General features: G+C 36.6%; 2 protein-coding genes across 3 annotated transcripts in view; one reads left to right on the top strand and one right to left on the bottom strand.

Moving 5' to 3' along the window:
* The window catches only part of RTF2 (replication termination factor 2), a 30,629-nt gene extending 8,114 nt beyond the window's left edge, over window positions 1-22,515 (bottom strand). Inside the window, exons 1-5 of one of the 2 annotated variants that reach the window (XM_068912842.1) lie at window positions 22,337-22,515; window positions 21,453-21,547; window positions 21,256-21,349; window positions 20,343-20,482; window positions 18,208-18,286 (exon numbers count right to left, since the gene is read on the bottom strand). In XM_068912842.1, the coding sequence (XP_068768943.1) occupies window positions 18,208-18,286; window positions 20,343-20,482; window positions 21,256-21,349; window positions 21,453-21,547; window positions 22,337-22,405 (477 nt within the window). In that variant the 5' untranslated portion in view covers window positions 22,406-22,515. The remainder of the gene's footprint in view (window positions 1-18,207; window positions 18,287-20,342; window positions 20,483-21,255; window positions 21,350-21,452; window positions 21,548-22,336) is intronic. The other variant, XM_068912841.1, reaches the window with a different exon arrangement.
* LOC104150020 (beta-1,3-galactosyl-O-glycosyl-glycoprotein beta-1,6-N-acetylglucosaminyltransferase 7) lies at window positions 3,411-12,759 on the top strand. Its single transcript, XM_009683996.2, has 7 exons — window positions 3,411-3,847; window positions 4,415-4,495; window positions 6,287-6,414; window positions 6,917-7,028; window positions 8,375-9,406; window positions 9,885-9,980; window positions 10,429-12,759. The coding sequence occupies exons 5-7, from the start codon at window positions 8,431-8,433 to the stop codon at window positions 10,653-10,655; spliced, it is 1,299 nt and encodes a 432-aa protein (XP_009682291.2). The 5' UTR covers window positions 3,411-3,847; window positions 4,415-4,495; window positions 6,287-6,414; window positions 6,917-7,028; window positions 8,375-8,430; the 3' UTR covers window positions 10,656-12,759.
* Window positions 22,516-22,598: the final 83 nt, after the last annotated feature.

Below are 22,598 nucleotides of genomic sequence, written 5' to 3'. Positions count from 1 at the left end.
ACTGTGTTCTAGAATTTGTCTTTCAGCTTGGTAATAGCCATAGAAGAAACAACACCTGAAAGCAGTAATTCCTTTATATTGACTAGGAACAAGACTAAAGATGTCATTTCGCTAAGTGTAAAATAGGCAGAACTAAAAAAAAATGTTCCCCTCAACAATTAAACAGGCAAACTTAATATTTTTAGAAGATGACTGTGGGAATAAAAGTGAGTCACAAAAGTAGTATTCAGAGGGCCTTAATCCAGCCTGACCATCTCACTCTCCTTCATCTGATTTATTAAACACTATACACAATTTTACAATTTCAAAGTACATTCATTTAATTAATCTGGATTATATATGTACTCTTTTAATGTAATTTCATATTTGTTTGTTGGTTGAATACCCAGAGGCTTCACTGCACATATTTTCAATTATCTGGTAAACCCAGCAAATTGAGTATGATGATATTTTCTTATCTAAGATCTCAACTTCCCTTTTTCTAGTTCTTTTAGTAAATCCAAAAGCTTTCTGTTAATCTGCAAAATAAGATTATGCTGCCTGTGTTGCTACTCTTCCGTTTTCTAAACGAAGGTTTAGAAAGGTTGTAGTTTATTTATTTGTACATTTATTTGTAGCAGGAATTAAACAAATAAAAGGATATGTGTATGAATACAAGTGGTCAGAGATGCTATGAAAGAAAAGCAGTGGTTATAGAGATTAAAATACTAAATAAATCGGGCAAAATAGTAAGTTTTACACAAAACAGGAGAGTAGACCAAATTTTTCTATTACTACCCAATAGGCTACTGTTAGAAATACCAACCTTGCGAGCAAGAAGACTAGAAAATCAAGACAATTAGTCTTCAAGCAAAAGTAGGACTGACTGGTAGTCTTCTTGATTCTAAAGAAGCCCTAGGCTTTCATTTCTAATTGGATGTTTTCTGAATACAGATTCAAACACAGACATCCTCCTATGGGCCACTGACTTAAAGTCAATATTTGCAATAGTTTTTTAAAACCTATTCTGTCAGGCACTTGAAAATAAGTGGACATTTCCTGCAAGTAAAAGTTTATGTAAGAGGACTTGAACAAATATTACATGTAAAACAAACAAACAAACAACTTGTCTTAATTTATGCTTTTAGATGAAAACCACCCAGGGTTGCCATCTGGAAAACACAGGTGGAACAGTTCTGAAATGGAAAGTATTTAGAAGAAAGGAGGAAATGAAGACAGTGTCCTATTTTCATTCACTGGAACAGATAATTTCTTGCCATGACAACAGCCAAATTATGTTACAGGGAATGACCAAGCCCTTCCAAACATTTTAATTATAGCAAATTATACACACAGAACCCACTCCATTTTCCCATGTTTCACTAACTGCAGTAGGTACTATTTATTATTTGGATGAACATCAAATATTTTTTAATTATCAGCACTGTTGAATGCAAAGTTTTAATTCCGATTTAAAAAAACCCAACTTTCCCTTTATGCAAAAAAGGGATTTTATCTCAACATTTTGGAATGCTGAGATAAAAAGCAAAAAGTAATTCAAGTTTTGCAAACTGAGAAAGGTTGCATTTTCAGATGAAGTTCTTCTGGGGCAGATGTTTGTCTTAAGATATCACGCGGTCTTCTTTTCTGTACCTAGTTTATACTGCGCAGTAGTTCTTGTCTTTGCAGCGTCTTCACCAGAAGACATCCCTATATCAGACTACATTTGAACACTATTTGCAATGGATAAAAGCACTAAAACAGCAGCTGGCAAATCTTTATGCACGATTCAAGCTGTAACTGTAGAAAAGTAGGATGCTGACTGAAGCAGACAATGGAAAAACTGTATAATTTTTGTGCAAAAGCCTTTTCAAGATCCAATTATAAAAGCCTATTCAAAATGGCTTAACATACTTGCATCAAGGAATTAAAGGGTGTGCATGCATAGGAGGATTAATCAAAAAGTCTTCAAAATCTGATAATCATACGTTTACGTATCCTACATATAGGTATCAACTTTACAGAAGAAAAAACAGCAAACTCTTCTAATGGTTTAAGAGCTGTAAAAGGCATATTAGCTTAGGCACAGATGACATCTTTCGCAGTTAAACTAGTAAAAGTAATAGAGAAATTACTTTTTAGAATAATTACAATCTTTTAAATTTCAAGTCATTTTAACACGGGGAAGAGTTTTTCTCTTTCTTAGAGGATAAAATACTTTTAGTAATAATGAAATTTTACTTTATGAAGATTTCTCTGATTCTAAAACTTTTTTTCTACTCTAAATTTCAGCAACATAAGACAAAGTCTGTACCTTATTTCTTACCGCAAACTACTTTTTACAGACAATAGATTTGTGTGTATAGCGTCTAAGATGATGTAGTCCCATCCATGACTACTGAAGTTCTAACACAAATAAATAACAGCTAAATTATGCTTTCATATCTAGGTTTTTACCTCCTTACTGTTTAATGTCCTACAAGAAACGTGAAATCCTATTCCCAAATCATAAATAGTAAGCTAATTCCTCCAGGCCTCTTAAATATGAGCATTACTAGGAAATGCATAAAAACACAAATAATTTTCCAAAACAGCTCCCACCAGATTACAGAACATATATCACGACAACCTGATTGTCCTTCTTTAAACAGGGCAGTATTTAGAAAGGCAAATTGAACAGATGCCCTATTCAATCAGGGACCAAATCGCTGTTCATTTGCCAGCCCATCCACCACAAGCTGATATATTAACAGGGAGATACAAAACACAACAATCTTTAACTAAACATATGTTCTGGGAGAGATGCTTTTCCAGTTTGCTCATTGGAAGTTCGGTAGCGTAAGCTTTGATGAGCATCATTTTCTACGTCTGAGTAGGGTGGCAATGGGGCAAAGGGGGAATGATGACTTCGGAAGAGGAGAAAAAGTCTTCTCTGTACTAGTTCACAGAACGTTAACTTTTCACTCAAAAGTTAGAGCATCCATATAAAAATACTGCTTAAGATGAGGAATGATTTACAGAACTTCCTTTGAAGTCAATGGTAATTTTGCATCTGCAGTACCTGCAGTTGTGCCTTAATTCACTTCTAGGTTCTCTCTGTATTTTTTTCTGACCAGCTTTCTATTTCTATCTGTGAAGGTACAAAACATACCAACTTTCTTACTAGCATTTCTAGCACCCCAAAGCTTCATAAATCCAGTAAATTTAAACTGTTAACTTTTCACTTACTACCCCTCCCAAACCTTTATCAGAGTAATAACGTAGTAAACAGTCAGTCTAAGACGACTTGTTCATTCGTTTTCTTCTTAGATTCCAGACACCAGAAAGGCCCCGAGGCAATTCTTTGCTATACTTATTTGCAGCAAGTTGGAAAGTTTCAGCAGGCAAAGAGTTAAGAAGAATGGGAGGAGGAGGAGGAGAGAGGGTTAGTTTCCTTTCCAGTTCTCAGCATCTAGCACACTCTCTTAGCAGCACAGAGGTTAAAGCCTCTGAGGTAAAGCAATACTATTTATAATCACAGCAATGTACTCCCTACATATTTGAAAGACTGATTTCAGTCCTTTAAAGGCTGTCTCAGAACAGTGGCTACAAAAATTTGGAGAAGCTCAAGTTTTCTCTCATTATTGTGAAGCAGAGGACATTTCTTCTGAGGCTAAACAGCATTACTGCAGAATAAATATGCTAAGCATTGCGGGAAGCCAGATGAAGCCTTAAATGAAAACATTCATGTTAATATTTAACCCCTTTCACTTATGCGAGATCTCTACACAAGCAACAGAATGAAGAATGCTGTCTGAATTTTGCTGAAGGACAATGGGCTTTTTATTTATTAAATTATGCTGCCTTCTCCTGGCTAATTTTGTGCAAGGTAAGATCGACTAAATTAGATTTCAGAACTGCAAATTTCGGGCATTTGCTTTTTCTTTATTAAAGCTCAATATGTTCTAACTTTTGTAGAGCAACAAATATTTTCTCTTCCGATATTTTCACTTTTGAAAATATCTGAATTTGTAGTAAGGCTAATAACCATATTTTTTCACTTTGTAGGTCTGCGGTAGTCATATTACTACAAGTGTTATTAGTGTCATAAAAATCACAGTACTTACAAATACCTGTTATGCTCTTTTGCAAGGAACTTAATTTTTTTACAAAGCTATAAGTTAATATAACTTAACTGTTTAAATAGCTATCATAGTACTTGTTTTAAATTCTTATGAGGTCAATATGCCATACAGCAAAGAAAAAACTGCAAACAGAAACGAAGAAAAAGAAGAAAGCACATGAAAAGGTACACCTTCATAAATTTGCTTCACATTTATGCGTAAATGTTGATCCAGTATTTTTTAAGTAAGAATGATTTCAAATTTCTATGGCAGTATTAATTGGGTTTAACGAATAAATTTTTTTCTTTTACTCAATGGTCGTCATAACACAGAAGGAGACTCAGCAGACTTACCCAGGCAGAAGGAAAAAGCAAATCAAAGTAAAAAGCAGCAAAAAGTGCCAATTTTAACACGTAAGTTTTTAGAGGACTGAATTAGTATTCACTTAATTATAAAATGTCTACCCTAAGCCCTGCATGAATATTTTGTCATCCTTAGATTAAAAACAGACTTATAAAAATATATGGAAATACAGGAGCTAATGCCTTCTAACCATTTAATTATTAGAAGATGAAGTATTCTTAAGCCATTTGTTTCACTGAATTATGAAGTCATTTGAACTGAGGTTTATCTGAACATTAATATTAAGCAAATACAAAGACTGTAGACAAAATAGAAGATTTAGAGATGCAATGATACAGTACAAAATTCAATGGTAGGAACAAACAGTGAACTGTAAAATGATTTGCTGCAAATTACAAAACACACTGCAAGCTAATGGGGTCTTGATGAACTAACTTGATTATTTCACAGGCATATTTGCAGGCATAAACATAATTCCGCTTTTCTTTTGAGTTCACCTTTTTAATTGAGATGGAGCAGCTTAGGTTTAAGCCAACAATTTTCCATTACATAATACTCACAAAAGCTGTTATAAAGATGCTTGAAAATCCCTACAAACGGGCTATTTTTTGAAGAATGTCTAACGCTAATCTCTGCATTTCTGTAAATTAAGACAACTTCCTACTCTAGATTTAGAGCACCTATCCATACCATAGAAAAGGTTCTTTGAGTTTCAAAGACATATTTTATTACCACTAAATACCTACAGGGGCGCTCTAGCAAAATAATAACAATTTAAATATAGTCATAGACTAGGTTATGCCTGGACAGAGGACCATCTTAACAGTAAGATCTTCAAGGGCAGGAGAAAATATGGCAGCACGGTCCTCAACATCAGAAAACAGTGTAGTGTATTATATAACCCCAGGCTGAAAGATGTGTAACACTGTTCTTGAAGGCAAGTCTTCATCATTCAGTCATTTCCCCCCAAATATTTTAACACTGAGGAAGGACATGTTTCTTCCTACCTGATGGTGGAGCGCTTGCATACATTTACACTGCTATATAGAACACGCCAACTAGATGCTATGGAGTTCAAGAGGAAAAATCCACAGCAAATACTTCACCTGAAACATCCCTGGCAGCTATTATTTGATGGATAATAAAAAAGTAATTGTAACACACAAACAGGTTATAGCTGGGTTCCCTAGGGGACTATCCTTTGCAAGCTATCCGCAGAGATGTTTTTAATGAAAAAACAAGAGACAGCATTCATCCTGCACAGATGCTCTATTTTCTAAGCAGTCTAAAGCCCCAAATATTTTTTATAACTGCCCGCGGTCTTCAGTGTAATTTGTATGCAAAGAATGAACTTTCCATGTGATATGGACCATAAAGATCTCATCACATTCACTAATTCAGAGTGACCTCAATGCCTTTCTGTAATTATTCACTCACAATAAAATAGTTTTGCTGGCTCCAGCTCCACAAAAATCAGTGCTTCCCTAACAGACACTCCCTCTTCCTAACCTCTGCCATTGGGCACATAACAGCCATTATGCTAATCTATTCTGGGCTCTGTTAGTCAGCTGGTAGCAGGCTACAGCACTGGCGAATTTCATTTTTACTGTGGAAATCCTTGCTTCCACCTTTCAAAGGCATTTTTTTTTCTCCTGCTTTCTGCACAATATTGAAAGGTTGATGTGGATGCGAGTGCTTAAGTTTTTAGTTAAAATGGATGAAAGACTCAAAATCAAGCTTGTTTACAAAGTAAATGTATCCCTTAGGAGCTGCTAAGAAAAAAATATTCTTCTGGGACCTGATTTCATAATGTTTTTCTTTGGCCTATGCATTCAATGCAGACTGAAGAGCGCTGTTGACAGGACATAGAAGCAAAATGGATGAATCTTCCACCTAACATACAAATCCACCTTCTGGAACGCTAAGTGGAAAAGAGGCATTCTTCTAGCATGAAATCCAGTGCATACCAGTAAGGACAGTAAGATAAATATATTTTTTCCCAACAGCCTAATAAGTTCTTAAAATTTTAGTATTACAGAGTATCTGGTCTCCTGGTTCAAATTTTCTACTTTCAAACTTTTTAAATTCTGTGTCTCAGAATTTAAATGTCTTCTTTATTTTCAAGCTTCTAAATCAGGCATACACTGAATTTTCATTTAAAAAAAAGAAAGAAAGAAAAAAGTATCTTTGCTTCTTTCTAGCCTTCAAACCACAGTAGTATTCATATAAAGAAACAAGCTTTATAAGAATTTGGTTGTTTTCTGTTCCTAGCCAATACCAAATATGTTGTGATGTTGACAGCTGCAAAGCACAAAATATTTACAAGTGAAATACAATTTTTTCTACTAACAGTTAACTTGTATAAAGTACAAGAGAACATGAATACTCTCTAAAACTACAAATAAAAGCTTTCTTAACGTAACTATTAAGTATACTGACAGCTGATGGAATCTTTTCTCTCCCCTTTCCAGGAATTTTGTCTAGGAAGTTCTACATCAAATGCTTCAAGGAAAAGACTTCATGTAATAGCTCCAGGATTCAGGACTTCTGTGTTGTCATGCTTCTGACTTTTCAACAAGAAAGGTATTTGTAAGAAAAAGATAATCATGAAAAAACAAAATTGAACCCTCCAATGCTGATACCGACATAAATTATACACTTCTCTGTGAATGTTAATGCTGGTAGTAGCATACTTTCTATCTCAGGATATGCAAGTCTGATAAAAATAAGGAATGAGTGTTGTCCACATGGTTTGTTTTCAAAATCACTAATATAAAGATGCTGGAGACTAAAAAATATCTCAAGTGAGTTAGAAAGCGGTGCTGACTTTATAATGATAACAAAGGACGTATTTTGTGAATTACAATTTCGCCTTTTCAGTTTGTTTATTCAATAATTTTTCTGCTGCTAAGTACCAGCTGGTCATAGTGAACTGGAACATAATGTTGCCAAACATTTACCATTATACCATTTAATGTTGCCAAACATTTACCATTAATATTTACCATTCCTGAACCAACACTAGAGAACAAGGTAAAAAAATAACATGCACGTAATCTTCCAAACCTGTGGATGCTACAGCTGCAGCTGACAGCAGTAAGGCTGAGGCTAATAAGAATAACCCTTATCTGGGAACATCACTTGTATTAGCTCCTCCCCCAAGTATCTGCTTCTGTAGAACCTCTTTGTGCTTGCAAGCAGTATGGGAAGTACATTGGCTCTGAATACACGTAAAGCACATACTCAGTATATGACTAATGCAGCAAGTCAAAATGCTTTTATTTTTATATATAGGCAGATATACAATATACCTAAACATATAGATATACAAATGTATATGCCTCACTTATCTAGAAACCAGATACACTCTACAGTCCAACTCAAGGACCGTGGAATGTACGGAGCAACTACGTTCTTCAGATGAGGATCCCAAAAACAGAGATTTAGTATACTAAAATGTGCTCCTCTGGCAGAATCTTATGTTTTCCAGGCCTCAAACAAGTCTCAGCAGTGGCTGTCCTTTAGCTGTGTACTGCTCACACATCTTCCCTAATCCGAGAGCTGGACCTTGGCCAACATATGACACTGGACTTACCTATTGGAGCACACATTGACTCAAGATAGAATAAGTTTTATCTGATGGGCTAGGCACCACTTGCTCAAGCAGTGAAGTAGACAAGGCCATGCCTGGTTCTTTGGCTAATTAGTTCATCTTACGAAAGTTGCTTTATTGTCTTGCAAGTACCATTTCCAGTGGTTGAGTATACTACAGCATAAGCATGCATATGGGCACACAGTCCCTCCTAGTAACTGGAAAGAGGGTACCTGCAACATTTATAGATGCATCACTGTCATATTCTTTTTTTTTTTTTTTTTTTTTTAAAGTCAAGAAGGTTCTCTTCCTCTCTTTACCTCACTTTTCCTTTCAGATAATCTCCATGCTTAATTAAACTATGACCAAAAGACAGTATCTGGAAAATAAAAAATGAGCCCACTTGATGCAACAAAATCAGGATTTTTAGTGTGCATTGCCATCTGCATGTTCATCTACACTTTTATCTATCTAAAGAACACACTTTCTGAAGAGCCACATGAACAAAAATTTACTGCAGATACAGCAGAGTGTGGCTTTTACCCAGATGAACTTTGTTCAGCTCTTTTTGTGGGGAAAAATGTTGCCTCTCAAATTGGAAACTTTTGTCAGAACACCTACCAACCGGAAACACTCAGCTGCATTCAGACTTCTTGCAACTGCTCCACGGTTTTGAAGAGTCTGCATTTTATAACAAGACCACTGTCTGAAGAGGAAGGAAATTTCTCATTGGCGTACATTATCACAATTCACAAGGAGCTGCAAATGTTTGTAAAGCTACTAAGAGCTATTTATATGCCTCAGAATATTTACTGCATACACATTGATGAAAAGTCACCAAAAGATTACAAAGCTGCTGTACAAAACATTGTTAACTGCTTTGAAAATATTTTTATTTCCTCAAAAAGAGAAAATGTTGTTTATGCAGGATTTTCAAGATTACAAGCTGATATTAATTGCATGAGAGATCTAGTCCATTCCAAAGTTCAGTGGAATTATGTTATTAATTTATGTGGTCAAGATTATCCCATCAAAACAAACAAAGACATTATACAATACATCAAAAGCAAATGGAACGGTAAAAACATGACTCCTGGGGTAGTCCAACCACTTCACATGAAACACAGGACACAGGTTAGTTACAGAGAATATGTACATTCTGGAATGTCATACGTGTATCCAACAAAGAATATAAAAGCCAAACCACCCTATAATTTGACCATATATTTTGGTAGTGCCTATTACATACTCACTAAACAATTTGTAGAGTTTACATTGACTGATGCACGTGCAAAAGAATTGCTTGACTGGTCAAGAGACACATACAGTCCGGATGAACACTACTGGGTCACACTGAATCGTTTAAATGGTAAGATGTATCTTATTTATACTATGAATAATCCCCCAGAACAACAGTATTGGAAGGTCTATGATATGGAGATCTAGTGACTTCTGTTTTAGAGCCTAACAACACCCTTAAGGGGATGCATTGCATAGATAAAGTCATTTCTTCAGCCTTGATGCTGACCCTTCAACAGTCAGGTCTCGTGATGGTTTAAGAAAGGCTTGATTCCAGTAAAGTAATATTATGGTGCAGACGATTAGCTACAAGGCTAACAAAAATGTTGATTAAACAGAGTAAATATTTAGCTACATGAAAGCTCACGCTCTCAAAAATAATAATAAAAAGCAATAAAACTGAGAATTATATCTGTTCTTATGATTTAAATATCTGAATAAATACTTAACATGGCTACACTTAAAAAAAAAAAAAAAATCTTCAGCCACTGAAAATTATCCCTGTAATAAACAGAAACAAATCTTATCAGAATCTTATGTTTTTAAAGATGCTCCAGGTGCTACACCAAACGCAGACTGGGAAGGAAACATACGAGCCATTAAATGGAAAGATCAAGAAGGAACCACACACAAAGGCTGCAAAGGTAAGGCAAATTTTGATCATGAAACTAGAATTTGATTAACTGACTAGCATTCACTGCAAATTACATATTATGCTTTAAACCACCCATTACGTGTGCCTCCACAGTCATGCATATTTTATTTTGAAAATATGAAATAAAACAGCAAGCAATTCTACTAAATTACTCCACTGTATCAAATCCAAAAATCTTCTGACATATTCTTGCCAAGATCATCACAGTATCCACACACTGACAACAATATTTTCAGGGACTTAAGGATTTGTAAGTTTCTGTACATTTGCTTATTTTCCTCTATTACATTAACCAGTGCATTAACTTGACTAGTCATTTTTCAGTGAAAAGAAGGGGATTTATTTGAAGAGCATGTTTATCAGATACTTCGGTCTATTTTAAAATGATTCAATTCAGCTTTCTGCTGCTTTCATATACCCTCAATTTGTCTTTGCAGGTCATTACATCAGAGACATTTGTGTTTATGGACTAGGGGATTTACAGTGGATCATTGAATCACCTCACCTATTTGCCAACAAATTTGAACCTGCAACATATCCACTTGTTATGGACTGTCTAGAGAGACGCTACAGGCTTAAGGTACTGCAGCAAGCAGAAGTCTCAATTGAAGATCACTGGCGTTTTCAGGAAAATAACTACTTTAATATGAAACTGAATGTTTGAGCTTAAGTAACATTTAACCAGTGCTCAAAATATTGAAAGAAATCATCAAGATTTTTAGCCATAGTCTTCACTCTGTGCATTATATCATAAGGATATGCACAATACTGTACTACTCTTCACCAGTGAAATAAGCAATCAATTTTACTTATTATAGTAAAATAAAGAACAACAACTGTTAATGGGTTAACTCTAAAAATAAAAAGGAAAACGACACGGTCAATATGTCAATAGTCCAGTAGCTCTATAATCTACTAAAGACAAGGGCGGAGTTCTTACTCCTCCTTTAAGTGAATTAATTAATTACTTCGGAAAAAAAAACCATGTTCCTTATTGCCTGCAGCTGCAGAAAGAACTAACTGGAATAAAAGTAATAAAGCAGAAGCACAGACTGGACATATTAAGAAGAAATATTAAGAGCACAAGTTAAAGTGGTGTCTACTGTATGCCTTATGAGTAGCTTATTTTGAATAACGAAATTTACACTACAATTTCAGAGCTGGTAGAGAAGCAAGTGACAGCCGGTTGCAAACACAGTCCATTTCACTGTTTAGGCTCATGGCCAGTTGCACCTCTAACTTAATTGTGTAGCATGGTAACATCACTCGTGCACTGCCTACGCTTTGCTCCTGATAAAAAGGGTGTCTGCAACAATAACAGTAATAGAGATCCTGCTAGGCAAATAGTCAAGATCCCCATTTTCTGGGTGTTTGCGTAAGTTTAGCACAAGAAAACACGAGAAATGTGCTGGGGAACAAATGGAAACTACACGAGAAGCCACCTTTCAACCCTAGCATACCTAGCCTGAGGAAAATGAACTTCCCTGAACCTGGCAACCATCTGCACAGATTGGAGATAACACCTAGCAGCAGCCAGGACACGTATCTCATTTTCCAGACCCTCTGTAGACCAAACACAGCACTAGCGCGCTGTAAGAAAGTGGCTTTCCACACAGTGCATGAGCAAAACCAGGGAACAGCACAGCAGTAAAAAAGAACTAGGATCTAGCCCTCTTCTAGGCAAGAGTTGGTCTTTCCTCTTCAGCACGCACAAATTAATCTCTTCAGTTGTACGACTGAAAAGACTGGGGCAACACGGGGAAACAAACAGGATACAGGCGGTGGCGTTTTCTGTAGCATGGCAACCCTTCCGGTGTCACTGGATTAGAAGTCTTACAAGATCACTCTTACACCCTTTCCCCAAACGCGGATGGAAAGCAAAGACAGAAAAAGACTAGGCGAAAGCTGAATTTTGCTAAGTCATTTCAAGCTACTGGTCTTCTCGTACTAACTTTTGGCAGGAGTACAGCCAAAAATTTTATTCCAGTAAATCCACATAAACTCCCATTTTTGGGGATGAACTTTGATGGGACCTAATAAAATGCATGTTGTTACATGATTAGAAACTACAAATTATAAAGAAATGTCTATGAGCAGTTTAGATGTAAACTTCAGTATGAACCTAGCATTCCCTTTCTACAGGAAAACTGACTTACAGATTAAGCATCTTTCCAAAAATCAAAACAAATCAGTGAATGAGTCAGCAGTAGAACCCAAAAAGTCTAGTTTTTTATTCCAAACTTATTCCCAGGTTCTTCAAACTGTAGTGTGTATTTTCCCACACAAGTTTCCTGGAAGCATAATTTATTTTAAATGAACTTTCACCTAAGGAAAGACCATCTGGTCCCTATTTATTTACAGAAATTCACAAACTCAGTCCAAAGGCCTGTACTCAGTCTCATGTATATTCTATGACTTATTTTGTAGCCAATTACTGCTGAATATGCTTTTTCACAGAGAAAAAAAAACCATGCAGCCCGTTCACACTGGGCTTGTTGAGAGTTCCTCTGAAAGCCATTACTGAAGCTAATGTGTTTCTAGCAGGTATTAACGATGACAATATTAGCAATGAATCTCTCCTTAAGCCACACTCAACCCACTGTAAGGCACTGCCAGCTTCCACTTTGTGTTGTTTTAATGTTCATCTTCTTATTCTCTTTGTAGCAAACCCAATATTTAGTTTACACCTTTTGTTGCTATCATACAGAACAATTGTTGCATATCTTTGTTCTGAATTGAATCAAAAGAATAAAGGCACAATAAAACCATGGGCTTGATTTGCAGAATCAGACTAGTCAAACTAGAAAAACCCTTCTTAAAATATAATTTAGGTATGACTTTACACCTGTCAATCCAGGAAATTCACTGGAGTGTGATCCGACTTCTTTACATAATTTTATATTTTAACAGAAAATGTCTACTGGTGCAAAAACTCCAAAAACTCCTAATTTAACCACCCCGTTCTCAAACATTAAGAAACAATATTTCTCTCATTAATCTAACTACCATAGTCTCATTAAATTCTTAAAGTATTACTTCCTTCTAGCAGCAGTTAGAGAAAGTCATAATGCAACTGTGATAGCTGACCAGAGCATTAAATATACTTCAAACTTTTAAACCTTTAATCACTTTTTTTTTTTTAAACAGGTAGATTACTCAAAACTCTTAGATCTTAGCAACCTATGTTTACTAACTTTTGATAACTGCTGATCTAAGAGCATATAGTGTCAACGTGACCTTGTTCAAGGAAACAATTTGCCCTATAACATATTGTAAACGCACAAACTCTGCATCTGTAAGATGCATGCATAGTTTCTGTTTCAGAAAACCTGAGGCACACGTACAAGAGTTCTATATCTAAGTTAAACCTTTGAGTATGTGTTTTGTATAGCACAAAGTATTAGCCTGTTGAATTTGAAAACATTTCTAAAATAAATTTGAAAGATATGCAAGAGATCACATTTTAAAAAGCAGGTAAAAAAGGCAGGGTTCATGATGATCGTAAGCAAGGTATTAATTGTATGAACTACAGATTAGAAAAGAACCATAACAGGCTTGGAAATTGAATTTGCAAATCACTACTGTTTAAAGCACTAAATCAATGAAACTGAAGAGTACTGCCTAATGGACATATGAATTACTACAGCAACATCACAATTGTATTGACTACAACAGTCTGTAGTCAACTACAGCCTAACGCCTGTTAGCACTAGCACAAAGCTTGACTTGGTCAAGATACCATCAAACGCATAAAAGAGATTAGAAACTTTCTTGCTGTTCTTTTTAACTTTAGTACTCTACTGAAGAATTAAAAATTAAAATTAAAAACAACAGTAGGTAAAAACTTTCCATTTACAAGTGCAAATTTTAAAAGGAGAGCCTCCATTTCACATACAATTCTTCCCAAAGATCAGCAAACAGGAAGCAGGGGACAGCAGAAAGATGGCTGTTCCTCAGGGCTTCCTGCTATGGAAGCATCTTGTGACACAAAGCAAAGTCGTTTCTCTTCCTGCCTACTGAAGTCATATCCTGTACATTTCAGCTTATGGCTTCCCACTGGCAGTTTCAATTTTCTCCCTTCGCTGTACAAAACTTCAAACACATAGCTCAAGCAAACACATTTCCATGTAAAAAGATACTGTAAGTTTTATTTGTGTGCATAAGTTGCTCTGTTTTAGACGAAGCCCCTTTTCAACCCTTTTTAGTGGAAATGGCTAGAATGTTCAAAATTTGCACCCGACCCTTCATCTAATGAGCTCTCTCCTCAGTATAAACCACAACAAAAATTCTCATTGCTCTTCCAAAAATTTTTGGCCAGGAAGAGTTTTAGCAAGATAGTTCAGAACATTTACTACTGAGGTCATAAAAGACAATCTCACTCTCTTTCAACACTGCTACTCAGACTCTGACTAATCATTTGCCCTAGAGCGCTCACATTTTTATACTATTTTTAATTCGGATGCTCCAGTATATTGCAACTTGGATGCGAAATCCTCACACATCAGTTAGAGTTTCTTCACTAGACGTCCTCCAACCATGACAATTCATCCTACCTTTTTGCATCTTTGCCTTGCACCAATATAGTCTTCTTAACATTTCCAGTAAGAGTAGATAAATACATACGTTTAATATTGCCAGCTCTTCGTGTAAACTTTCTCTCAAGAAAAAAGAAATGTCTTTTTTTTTCAGAGAATTCAAACTGATCCACCTTCCATGTACAGAGACCCTAACCCTACAAAGCCTTTCAGGTCTAGCCCAACAGTAAGCATGACCGAGATAAGTTGAGGGAGGCTGAATTCTTATCTCAGGTTTTTCCCATTTGCTTGAGTTAGTCCAAATCTCAATAGCTATTCCATTTTTCTGAACGGATTGCTCTTTTCCTTGTATGAGCTGATGAGCTGCCCAAGGGGGAGAAAAAAAAAAAAAAAGAAGAAAAATGAGCAGTGAGACAACTGTGGGAATTTCCACAGAGTGGTGAGCATTCCTATGAGCCAAGCCAGGAGGCGGGAAAAGAGGTAACCCCCTCCTGCTCTGACCAGAGGAAAATCACTTCCTATAGCTTTATGAAGCACAACGCTTTGTGATGTGTATTTTGTAGCATGTAAATATATGCCAATTACCTAGTTTGGATGATCTAGTTCAAAGTATATTAGTATGAAGGTGAGGACTGCAGAAGTATTGTTTGGGCTGCCGGATATCTGTGTTCTGTAGTGAATGTTTTTTAATGCATCATTAGAGCATCTGTTTGACAAAGTCCTTTGGGAAACCATCACTGTTTACAAATTAGCAGACTAACAGGACTGCTCTGCTCTGTAAGCTCATAGATTAAGGCATAGAATAGTTTTTTTTGAATGCACTTTTTTGGATTTTACAGGAGTGGGAAAAGAATTGCCATACAGTTCCCAGATTGACAGTTCCCAGCATGGTATATCCATGCTATATACCTTGTCCCCTGGGATAAAGAGAAAATACAGCTTCCACTAACTGAAAAAGAAAGACTGGATACTAAGAATACACAAGAGAAAACAAGATTATTCTTCTTGAACTACTTTCATGTGTAACTCTCCAAAGCTACTTCCTGACGAATCCTTATCATACGCAGATGGGGCAGTGGCTTACAAAGCAAGGCATCTGGGCGTATACAGACAGACCAAAAAGTTGGCAAGGCCATGAAAGAAAAAGTTGTGGCCCACATGGATTCCATAGGTTGGATTTTGGTTCAGAAAGCCTGTTATCACCCTTAAAATAGCAGTTAGCACAAGCCCAGATAATGTATGTGCCAATTTATAACATGCAAACATTCAGTACTTCAGAAGATTTTTGCGCTTTGAAAGAACATGTAAAAAAGGATTTTATCTGTTAATAAGAAATTCCTAATCATAGAATATATACAATACACACATTTTCATTTTTTGCATAAAGACAGCATGTGCTGGGGGAACGCAGCAAAGCAGTGCTTTGGATAAAAAAGGTAGCTGCTAAAAAAGACAGAAACCAGCTCCCCATGATCCTGTTTTGAAAAATTCTATTTCCCCTTCTTGATTATGAATATAGAATGAGAATTACTCTTTAATCTTAATCAAAGAGAATGGAGACTAAAACATTATATGCTCACAGAGCAATAATCTCCAACATGCTCAGGTCACCAGCATAAATTTTCTTGAAAATTAAAAATACATGTTTTTTGCAAGATACCAAAAAATAGTATTTTTTCAAAGCTTGACTCAGTAGAGCTAGCTAATATAATCTGCTTCTTAATCTTGAATTTTTGAAATTTTGGCTAGAGACATCTATATTGCATATCATTGACACTGTACTGTAGAATGTATAATTCTAGATGTTGAAAATGCTTTAAAAACCTTAATGTATGATGTCTAGCAACTATAGGAAGTCACATAACTTTCTGAATAAAAAAATAAGTAACAAAAATCATATAAAAACACTGTCTTGTTCTCTGCGCTGACAACTCTGTTACGCTTTAACTAAAGGGAAAAGTGCAAAGGACAGGGAGTCGAGATTCTGTCTCAGAGTTGTCTAACTAGTGCTAATTTCAGACAGAACCAGCAGAAAACTTATTAACTGCTGACAGAAGTTAAAATATAGGCATAAGGATACTTAGCATGATACGGAAACGGGTAAAAGTCCTTTTTAGGGCATAAGGCATACCGCTGACACTGCTGAAGTAGCTGGGTGACTCAGGTACAGCACTAACAGGCATAACTAACAGCTGTCACACTTTGTTTCCTTGTACTTCTACCCTAAAGAGCGAGCATGAAGTCCCAGTCTCACTTTATTGTAGCCCAGCAAGATTTCAAGATAGAGATATTTCTGTGCACTAACCCAGGCAGTGTTAGTCAAACCCCACAGAAGTCCATTTTCTAGGACCAGTCCCTGAAATCCTGCTGCGCATAGAAAATTATCTGTTGCTGGAAGCAATAGTCCAGAAAGAATGTGCTTCCAGAGAGGTATTTGCCTTTGTGCAAAGTCCAATAACAAAAGAATAGATTACATTATTCCTATTTAAATATTTCTAGAAGCATCTCTCTGAATATTGTGAAGAATTCATACGCTCATACAAATGCTTGCATTCAAATATGAGATTGTGATCAACAGTTTCTGATTACTAAAAAAAACCCCAGAAAACATAAAGAAATCATTTTTTAAAAAATTACTACACTGGACAAACTGTGACTAAAACGTCTAATATCTATATTTACTAATCACACAACATCCATCTATCAACAGCAAAGTTAGAAACAAACAAAAACCTCACTACAACTAAAGTGGTATCTGGCAACAGGAAAGCAGAGAGCTGTTACCAGGACTAAACCAGCCTTGAATAGTAATATGAGACTAAACTTAATTAACAACATTCCACATCATCTGCAACAATTTACCAAGAAAACATTTGTTTCACAGTTCTTTTTTGTTTAGTACAAATACAACGTACACGGTATCAAATACCAGGATGTTTGCTGAAAAGTAACTCCCCTTATAAGTGGCAACCATAGTCACCATAGTCAAATATCACTGACTACAAAAGTAGTGATGTGAAAAAGAATATTTGCAACTTACATCATTGCCCCTAGCTAAAGAAATCTATGAGATCCAATTAGCACCATAAAATGAAATGCAGTCAATATTGTCTACAGTAATCCATATACCTCTCAAAAATAGGAAGAGCTGCTCCCCAAAAGGCAATGGCAAACTTCCTTTAAAAATATACGGACCAAAACATAACTTGAAAGTGTAATCAGTTCCAACACAAAGCAGACAGTGATCAGCACAAACCAGAAGTATTCAGTAATAAAAACAATTGCTCCAAAGCCTTTAAACTGAAATTAATGATTAAACCTTTGAAAAATAGAACAAAAAGTGTTAATTTGAAAGTAGTTATTGTAAAATCAAACTCTCTTGAGAACAAAAATGTTTATTGTGACAGTTATTTATTTATTATTAAATTATTCATTTATCATCATTATTAGTCAATTATTAATTATTTACAAACACGTTTCCATTATGCAAGGCCATACATACAGAATTATTTCGGGCCACCAGAAAATAGAACTTTACGAGTTTTATTTCAATCTGGATATTCAGATTAAGGAAAAAAATAACACTTTAAAATAAAATAGGAGGTGTGAACGCAATTGTATGTATTTATCACTTTGGGTCATATGTGACCTTACTGTTACTAAATCTGAAGAAAAACTTACCCGGTGGCAAACTTCTGTTTTAATTTCTTTGAGTGCACGTTCAGAGAATACACAGCCACAGTTCCGCAAGAAGCAAAACCTTTAAAGAAAAGAAGACAAGTCATACAGTTATCTTAAGAAATTTTATGTATCTACAATATAGATCTGCAGTGCTGATTTAACATGAAACTAATATTACAATAGGCTAATAGTAAACAGCTAACTTTCACTTTAGACATTCTTATGGCTAACCAAGATATCAGCACCTTAAATACATTAAATGACAATATGTATTTTGTTATCTCATTCTATGTATATGACAATCTCCTAAAGAGATCTTAGAAAAAAGAATTCTCTTGAGATGTTTTCACACATTTGCTACTGAACTACGTAGGTTCCCCGTGAATCCTCATAGCGTGGTTACCTACTGCTTACTGCCCTAATGAGCGACAGACCATCTCCACCATGGCTCTTACTGTGTCTGATCATAGAACTTCACTAAATATTCATTTTTGGAAGTTGATAAACGATAAGCAGATTAAAAACTGCCTTAAAAAGATCAAAATATTGAATTTAGAGGTTTGACTACAACTAATTCTGTATAAATTAATAACCGGTTTGATATAAAAATAGGTGATAATTGTTTTGCTTTCTATAAAGTTATACCTTTTAAGTGGTTCCACCATTTAAGCATATACCATAGCTGTAGATATTACTAATGACTAAATGAGCAAGACAGAGAAAGGAAGCTTTTCAACACAGTTGTGGTGGTATTGAGTGCTGGTGTACATCCTTACGCCTATATCTGGACAATAAATTAAATATCCAAAGAAAAGAAAGGGAAAAGAGAAAAAGAAACATGTGGTGAAACAATTCACAATTCCAAGTACCATTTACAGGCTTGGGGATACAACTATCTCTTCAAATACAAAACAGAGCAAAATATTTTTCTAGAGTTTTTAAGCATTTACCTTTTCCCCTCCTCTAGTGTAACGTCTGCCGTTATTAAAAAGAAAGGTGCCAGAGGAAAGCTGAGCACTTAAGCATTCTTGTCTGATAATTTTGAAAAGTAACATGATACTCTGTTCATCCCCTTTAAGTACAGGGACGAAGAGACTTCACGCCTGAGCTGAAATATTTCAAGGGTTGCTTCACAAATTTGCCAGTACTCTACTTCCCTGCAATCAGTCACACTGCCATGCAGCGCTCCACGTGCGTTCTGCCACACTTTAAGCCTGCTGGTTTCACTCGCTCTCAGACTCCAGCCCTCTAGTGAAGCTGTAACGAGTGACCCTAGCCAATGACCTGCTCCCCGAGGTCTGTCCTGTCTACATAAAAGATTCATTCAAGAAAATCTAAAGCAATTAAGCATGTGGTTCCTGTCATCTTCCTTTCCTTTTCACACCAAATTCTTTGATGAGAGCTACCGTTACTCCCCTCTTCTTCAACCTCATTTCAGTCCATCATCCTCCTCTGATTAAAAAAATTAAGAGGGCTTTGGTGAAAGTGGTTTCACTCTTCAGGGTGTCTCTTTAATTCCATTTGAATATCTACAGACTAACTGACCACTGAAGGAAGAAACACTTGTCAACTATCAAGTGTGAACCTGACCTCCCTTACCCACTAGGGTTAACGCAGAAAAAGAAATTGCTTATTTACCCAAACTAGGATGCAAGGGAAGCATCCTTCCTCAGCCCAGTAAAAAACAGATACTAGCACAATGTTAGAATAGATACACAGTCCATCTCCATTCTGATCCTAACATAAGGACAGGTGGGAATACCAGATCTCATGCAAAGGAAGGTCTCATCCAACCTTCCTCCACTTGTTCACACAAACCTCCCATAGCTTGACCTTCAAACAACTGTACACCACTTTTCTCTGCAAACATTGCCCTCTGCTCCTTTCATTTATATATATAATCTGATTTGGGAAAAGGAGTACATTTCCTCTCTCCCTCTTGAACTGGGAGTGAAAAAAGGACAGATATTTTTTTCTTGATTTTTTTCTGAACTCCCTTCTCCTGACAGGAAGGCAAAGATTCTCCAAAAAGGCTGGGTAAGTACATGAGTTTCTACGTTATTGATTTAAATACTCCATACTCAGTTCTGAATAACTCATTTTTGAAAACTAAATCCAGAAACATAAATACTGACCTATGTCTTCCGTTCATTTCCAAACCCACCACAGGGCATATAAAGCGTGCACACTGGATGTCATCATATTTATCACCTTTTATACTCTCTTTGTCACCACTCCAAGCTGGATTATCTGCAAGGTTTAGCTCTGTAACATTCTGCAAGATACAAATGCAAACCTTAAGTTGTTTACTGATGATTTCTGAACCATCACATTTCTGAAGATACTTTTTTCTTAGTGGTTTACTGTATTACAGCTTTTTTTTGATAGCAGACTTATAAATGTGTTGTTTCTAGTTACTTAAAAGGTTTTTTCTTTCTGTTCTGTTAGAGATTATTTAATACAGGTTCAACAACAGAGAATGTTTGTATATTTACAAATACGTAACTGCACATTTGAAAGACATTTGAAAATACATGTTTGAGTTCTACTTCTGACTGCCACCATGGTAAATGATCAACTTGCATTCAGAAAGAAAATTTACTAGTTTGCTCAACGTTAATTAGACTCTTTCCTGATTCAAACCGTCAATGCCTCACTTTTATTTACTCAAAAAAAAAAACCCCTCATTATGTCCATGACACAGTGCATTTTCCACACTTGTGTCTTCAGAGCAAAACCAAATAACTAAAATCTACTAGCACAAACTTTGCCGCCCAGAAAATTAAGAAAGCTATGCCAAGATACTGTCTGTGGTTACTCCTGCCGTACGGTATATACAGCAGGCAGCTTTCAGCCTATCACGTTTGCTCCTCTAGCACTGGAAAGCAAACACATCCTGCATGTTAATTTAAAAAAGAGATACTGGATTTAATACTGTTTTACAACTGTATTTTTTAAATTTTAGTACAAACTGAAAACACAAACTGAATTATCATAGGATGTTTTAACTTTTATGTTGCTCTTTAAAATCAGACACAACCTTTTTACCTTAATGCTCCTGATATGCGACGCAGCTTCCACAAGAGCTTTATCAGATGACTTGTCCAACAGAAACTCAATGACGGCATCTTTATTATACATCCTACAACAATAAATTTGTAGAAATAATATTTGATTCCTGTAACATTCTTTTATTTAGCAATTGGTATCTTTTAACAAGGAACTCTACATGGAAACATTCGTACCTGCCTAGCTCACAGGCTACAATGGGTCGACATAATTTCTCTTGACTCAGAGTACAGTAGTACCATCGTGCCACCAATTCGGCAATTTTGTCAACCTGAAAAAAAGATTTTTGATTTTGAAATAATTTTTTGTTATGCAAATTATTTCAATATAAATCCGAATAATAACTGAAGTATTAATCAAATCCCCAGCCACCTCACCAATCCTACTTTCCGCATTCAAAGGTATTCCACAAAATATTTATCGAAAACCTTATCGTGCAAGTCAAACTCAGTTTCAAGGATCCACCTCTGTATATAACTCTACCAAATACCTTTCTGCGTCTGACCTAGGACCTATCTTCCTCACTCTAACTCACTTTTCTTACTCTTTGCCCTTGCTGTCCTCTTCTCTTTTTTTTTTTTGGCCCGTCATATGTTCTCCAGTACCCTCTTCTCCTTTGTCTTACTCTCGATCCTACATCTCAGATCTGCTAGGGCTAGTTACCAGTACTACTCATGGTTTATGTATGTTTACATAAACAGGTCGGGCTTTTCCGGGGATGTCAGGATGTCACCTGAAGTTCCAGCATGAAAAGGCCAAAGCTGTATGGCTCATTACGCCATAAATGAAAGGAAAAATTGAAAGCTACTGAATTGTCCCGTGTGGCAGTACAGCCGCAGTGGGGTGTGGGGATGAAACGCATTTTATTTATTTATTTTACATCAATAAACGCGAACTCGCACGAGTTTTTTTTCGCCTCCTCAGTGATTTTTTCCCCCTGAACTTCACCTCCTACAGAGAGCTCTGCTGGCGCCGGCAGGCCCCGCGCCAGGCAGCACCGGCGGCGCCCGGCCTCCCAGCCCCAGCGCGGCCCCGCCGCCCTCCCGCGGCCCCCTCCGACCTTCTCGGCCTTCCGCGGCCCCTTCACCAGCTCGTGCCGCTTGGGGATGGTGCCGCCATCGCAACCCATCGCGGGCGCCGCTCGCCGCCCCGCTTCCGCGTTCGCCCTCCCGCAGGCAACGCACTTGCGCGGCGGGGAGCACCACTTCCGGCGGGCACTGATGGCGTCATCGCCGTGCCATGGCAACCGCCCGGCTGGGGGCGGGGCTAGCAGCAAAGCAACGGCCGGAGGGGCGGGGCTGCGGGTGCGGCGAGAGAGTCCA

This window comes from Struthio camelus, chromosome 18 (assembly GCF_040807025.1).
Source record: "Struthio camelus isolate bStrCam1 chromosome 18, bStrCam1.hap1, whole genome shotgun sequence".
Classification (NCBI taxonomy): Eukaryota; Metazoa; Chordata; class Aves; order Struthioniformes; family Struthionidae; genus Struthio; species Struthio camelus.
This window is presented reverse-complemented; position numbering and strand designations above follow the sequence as displayed.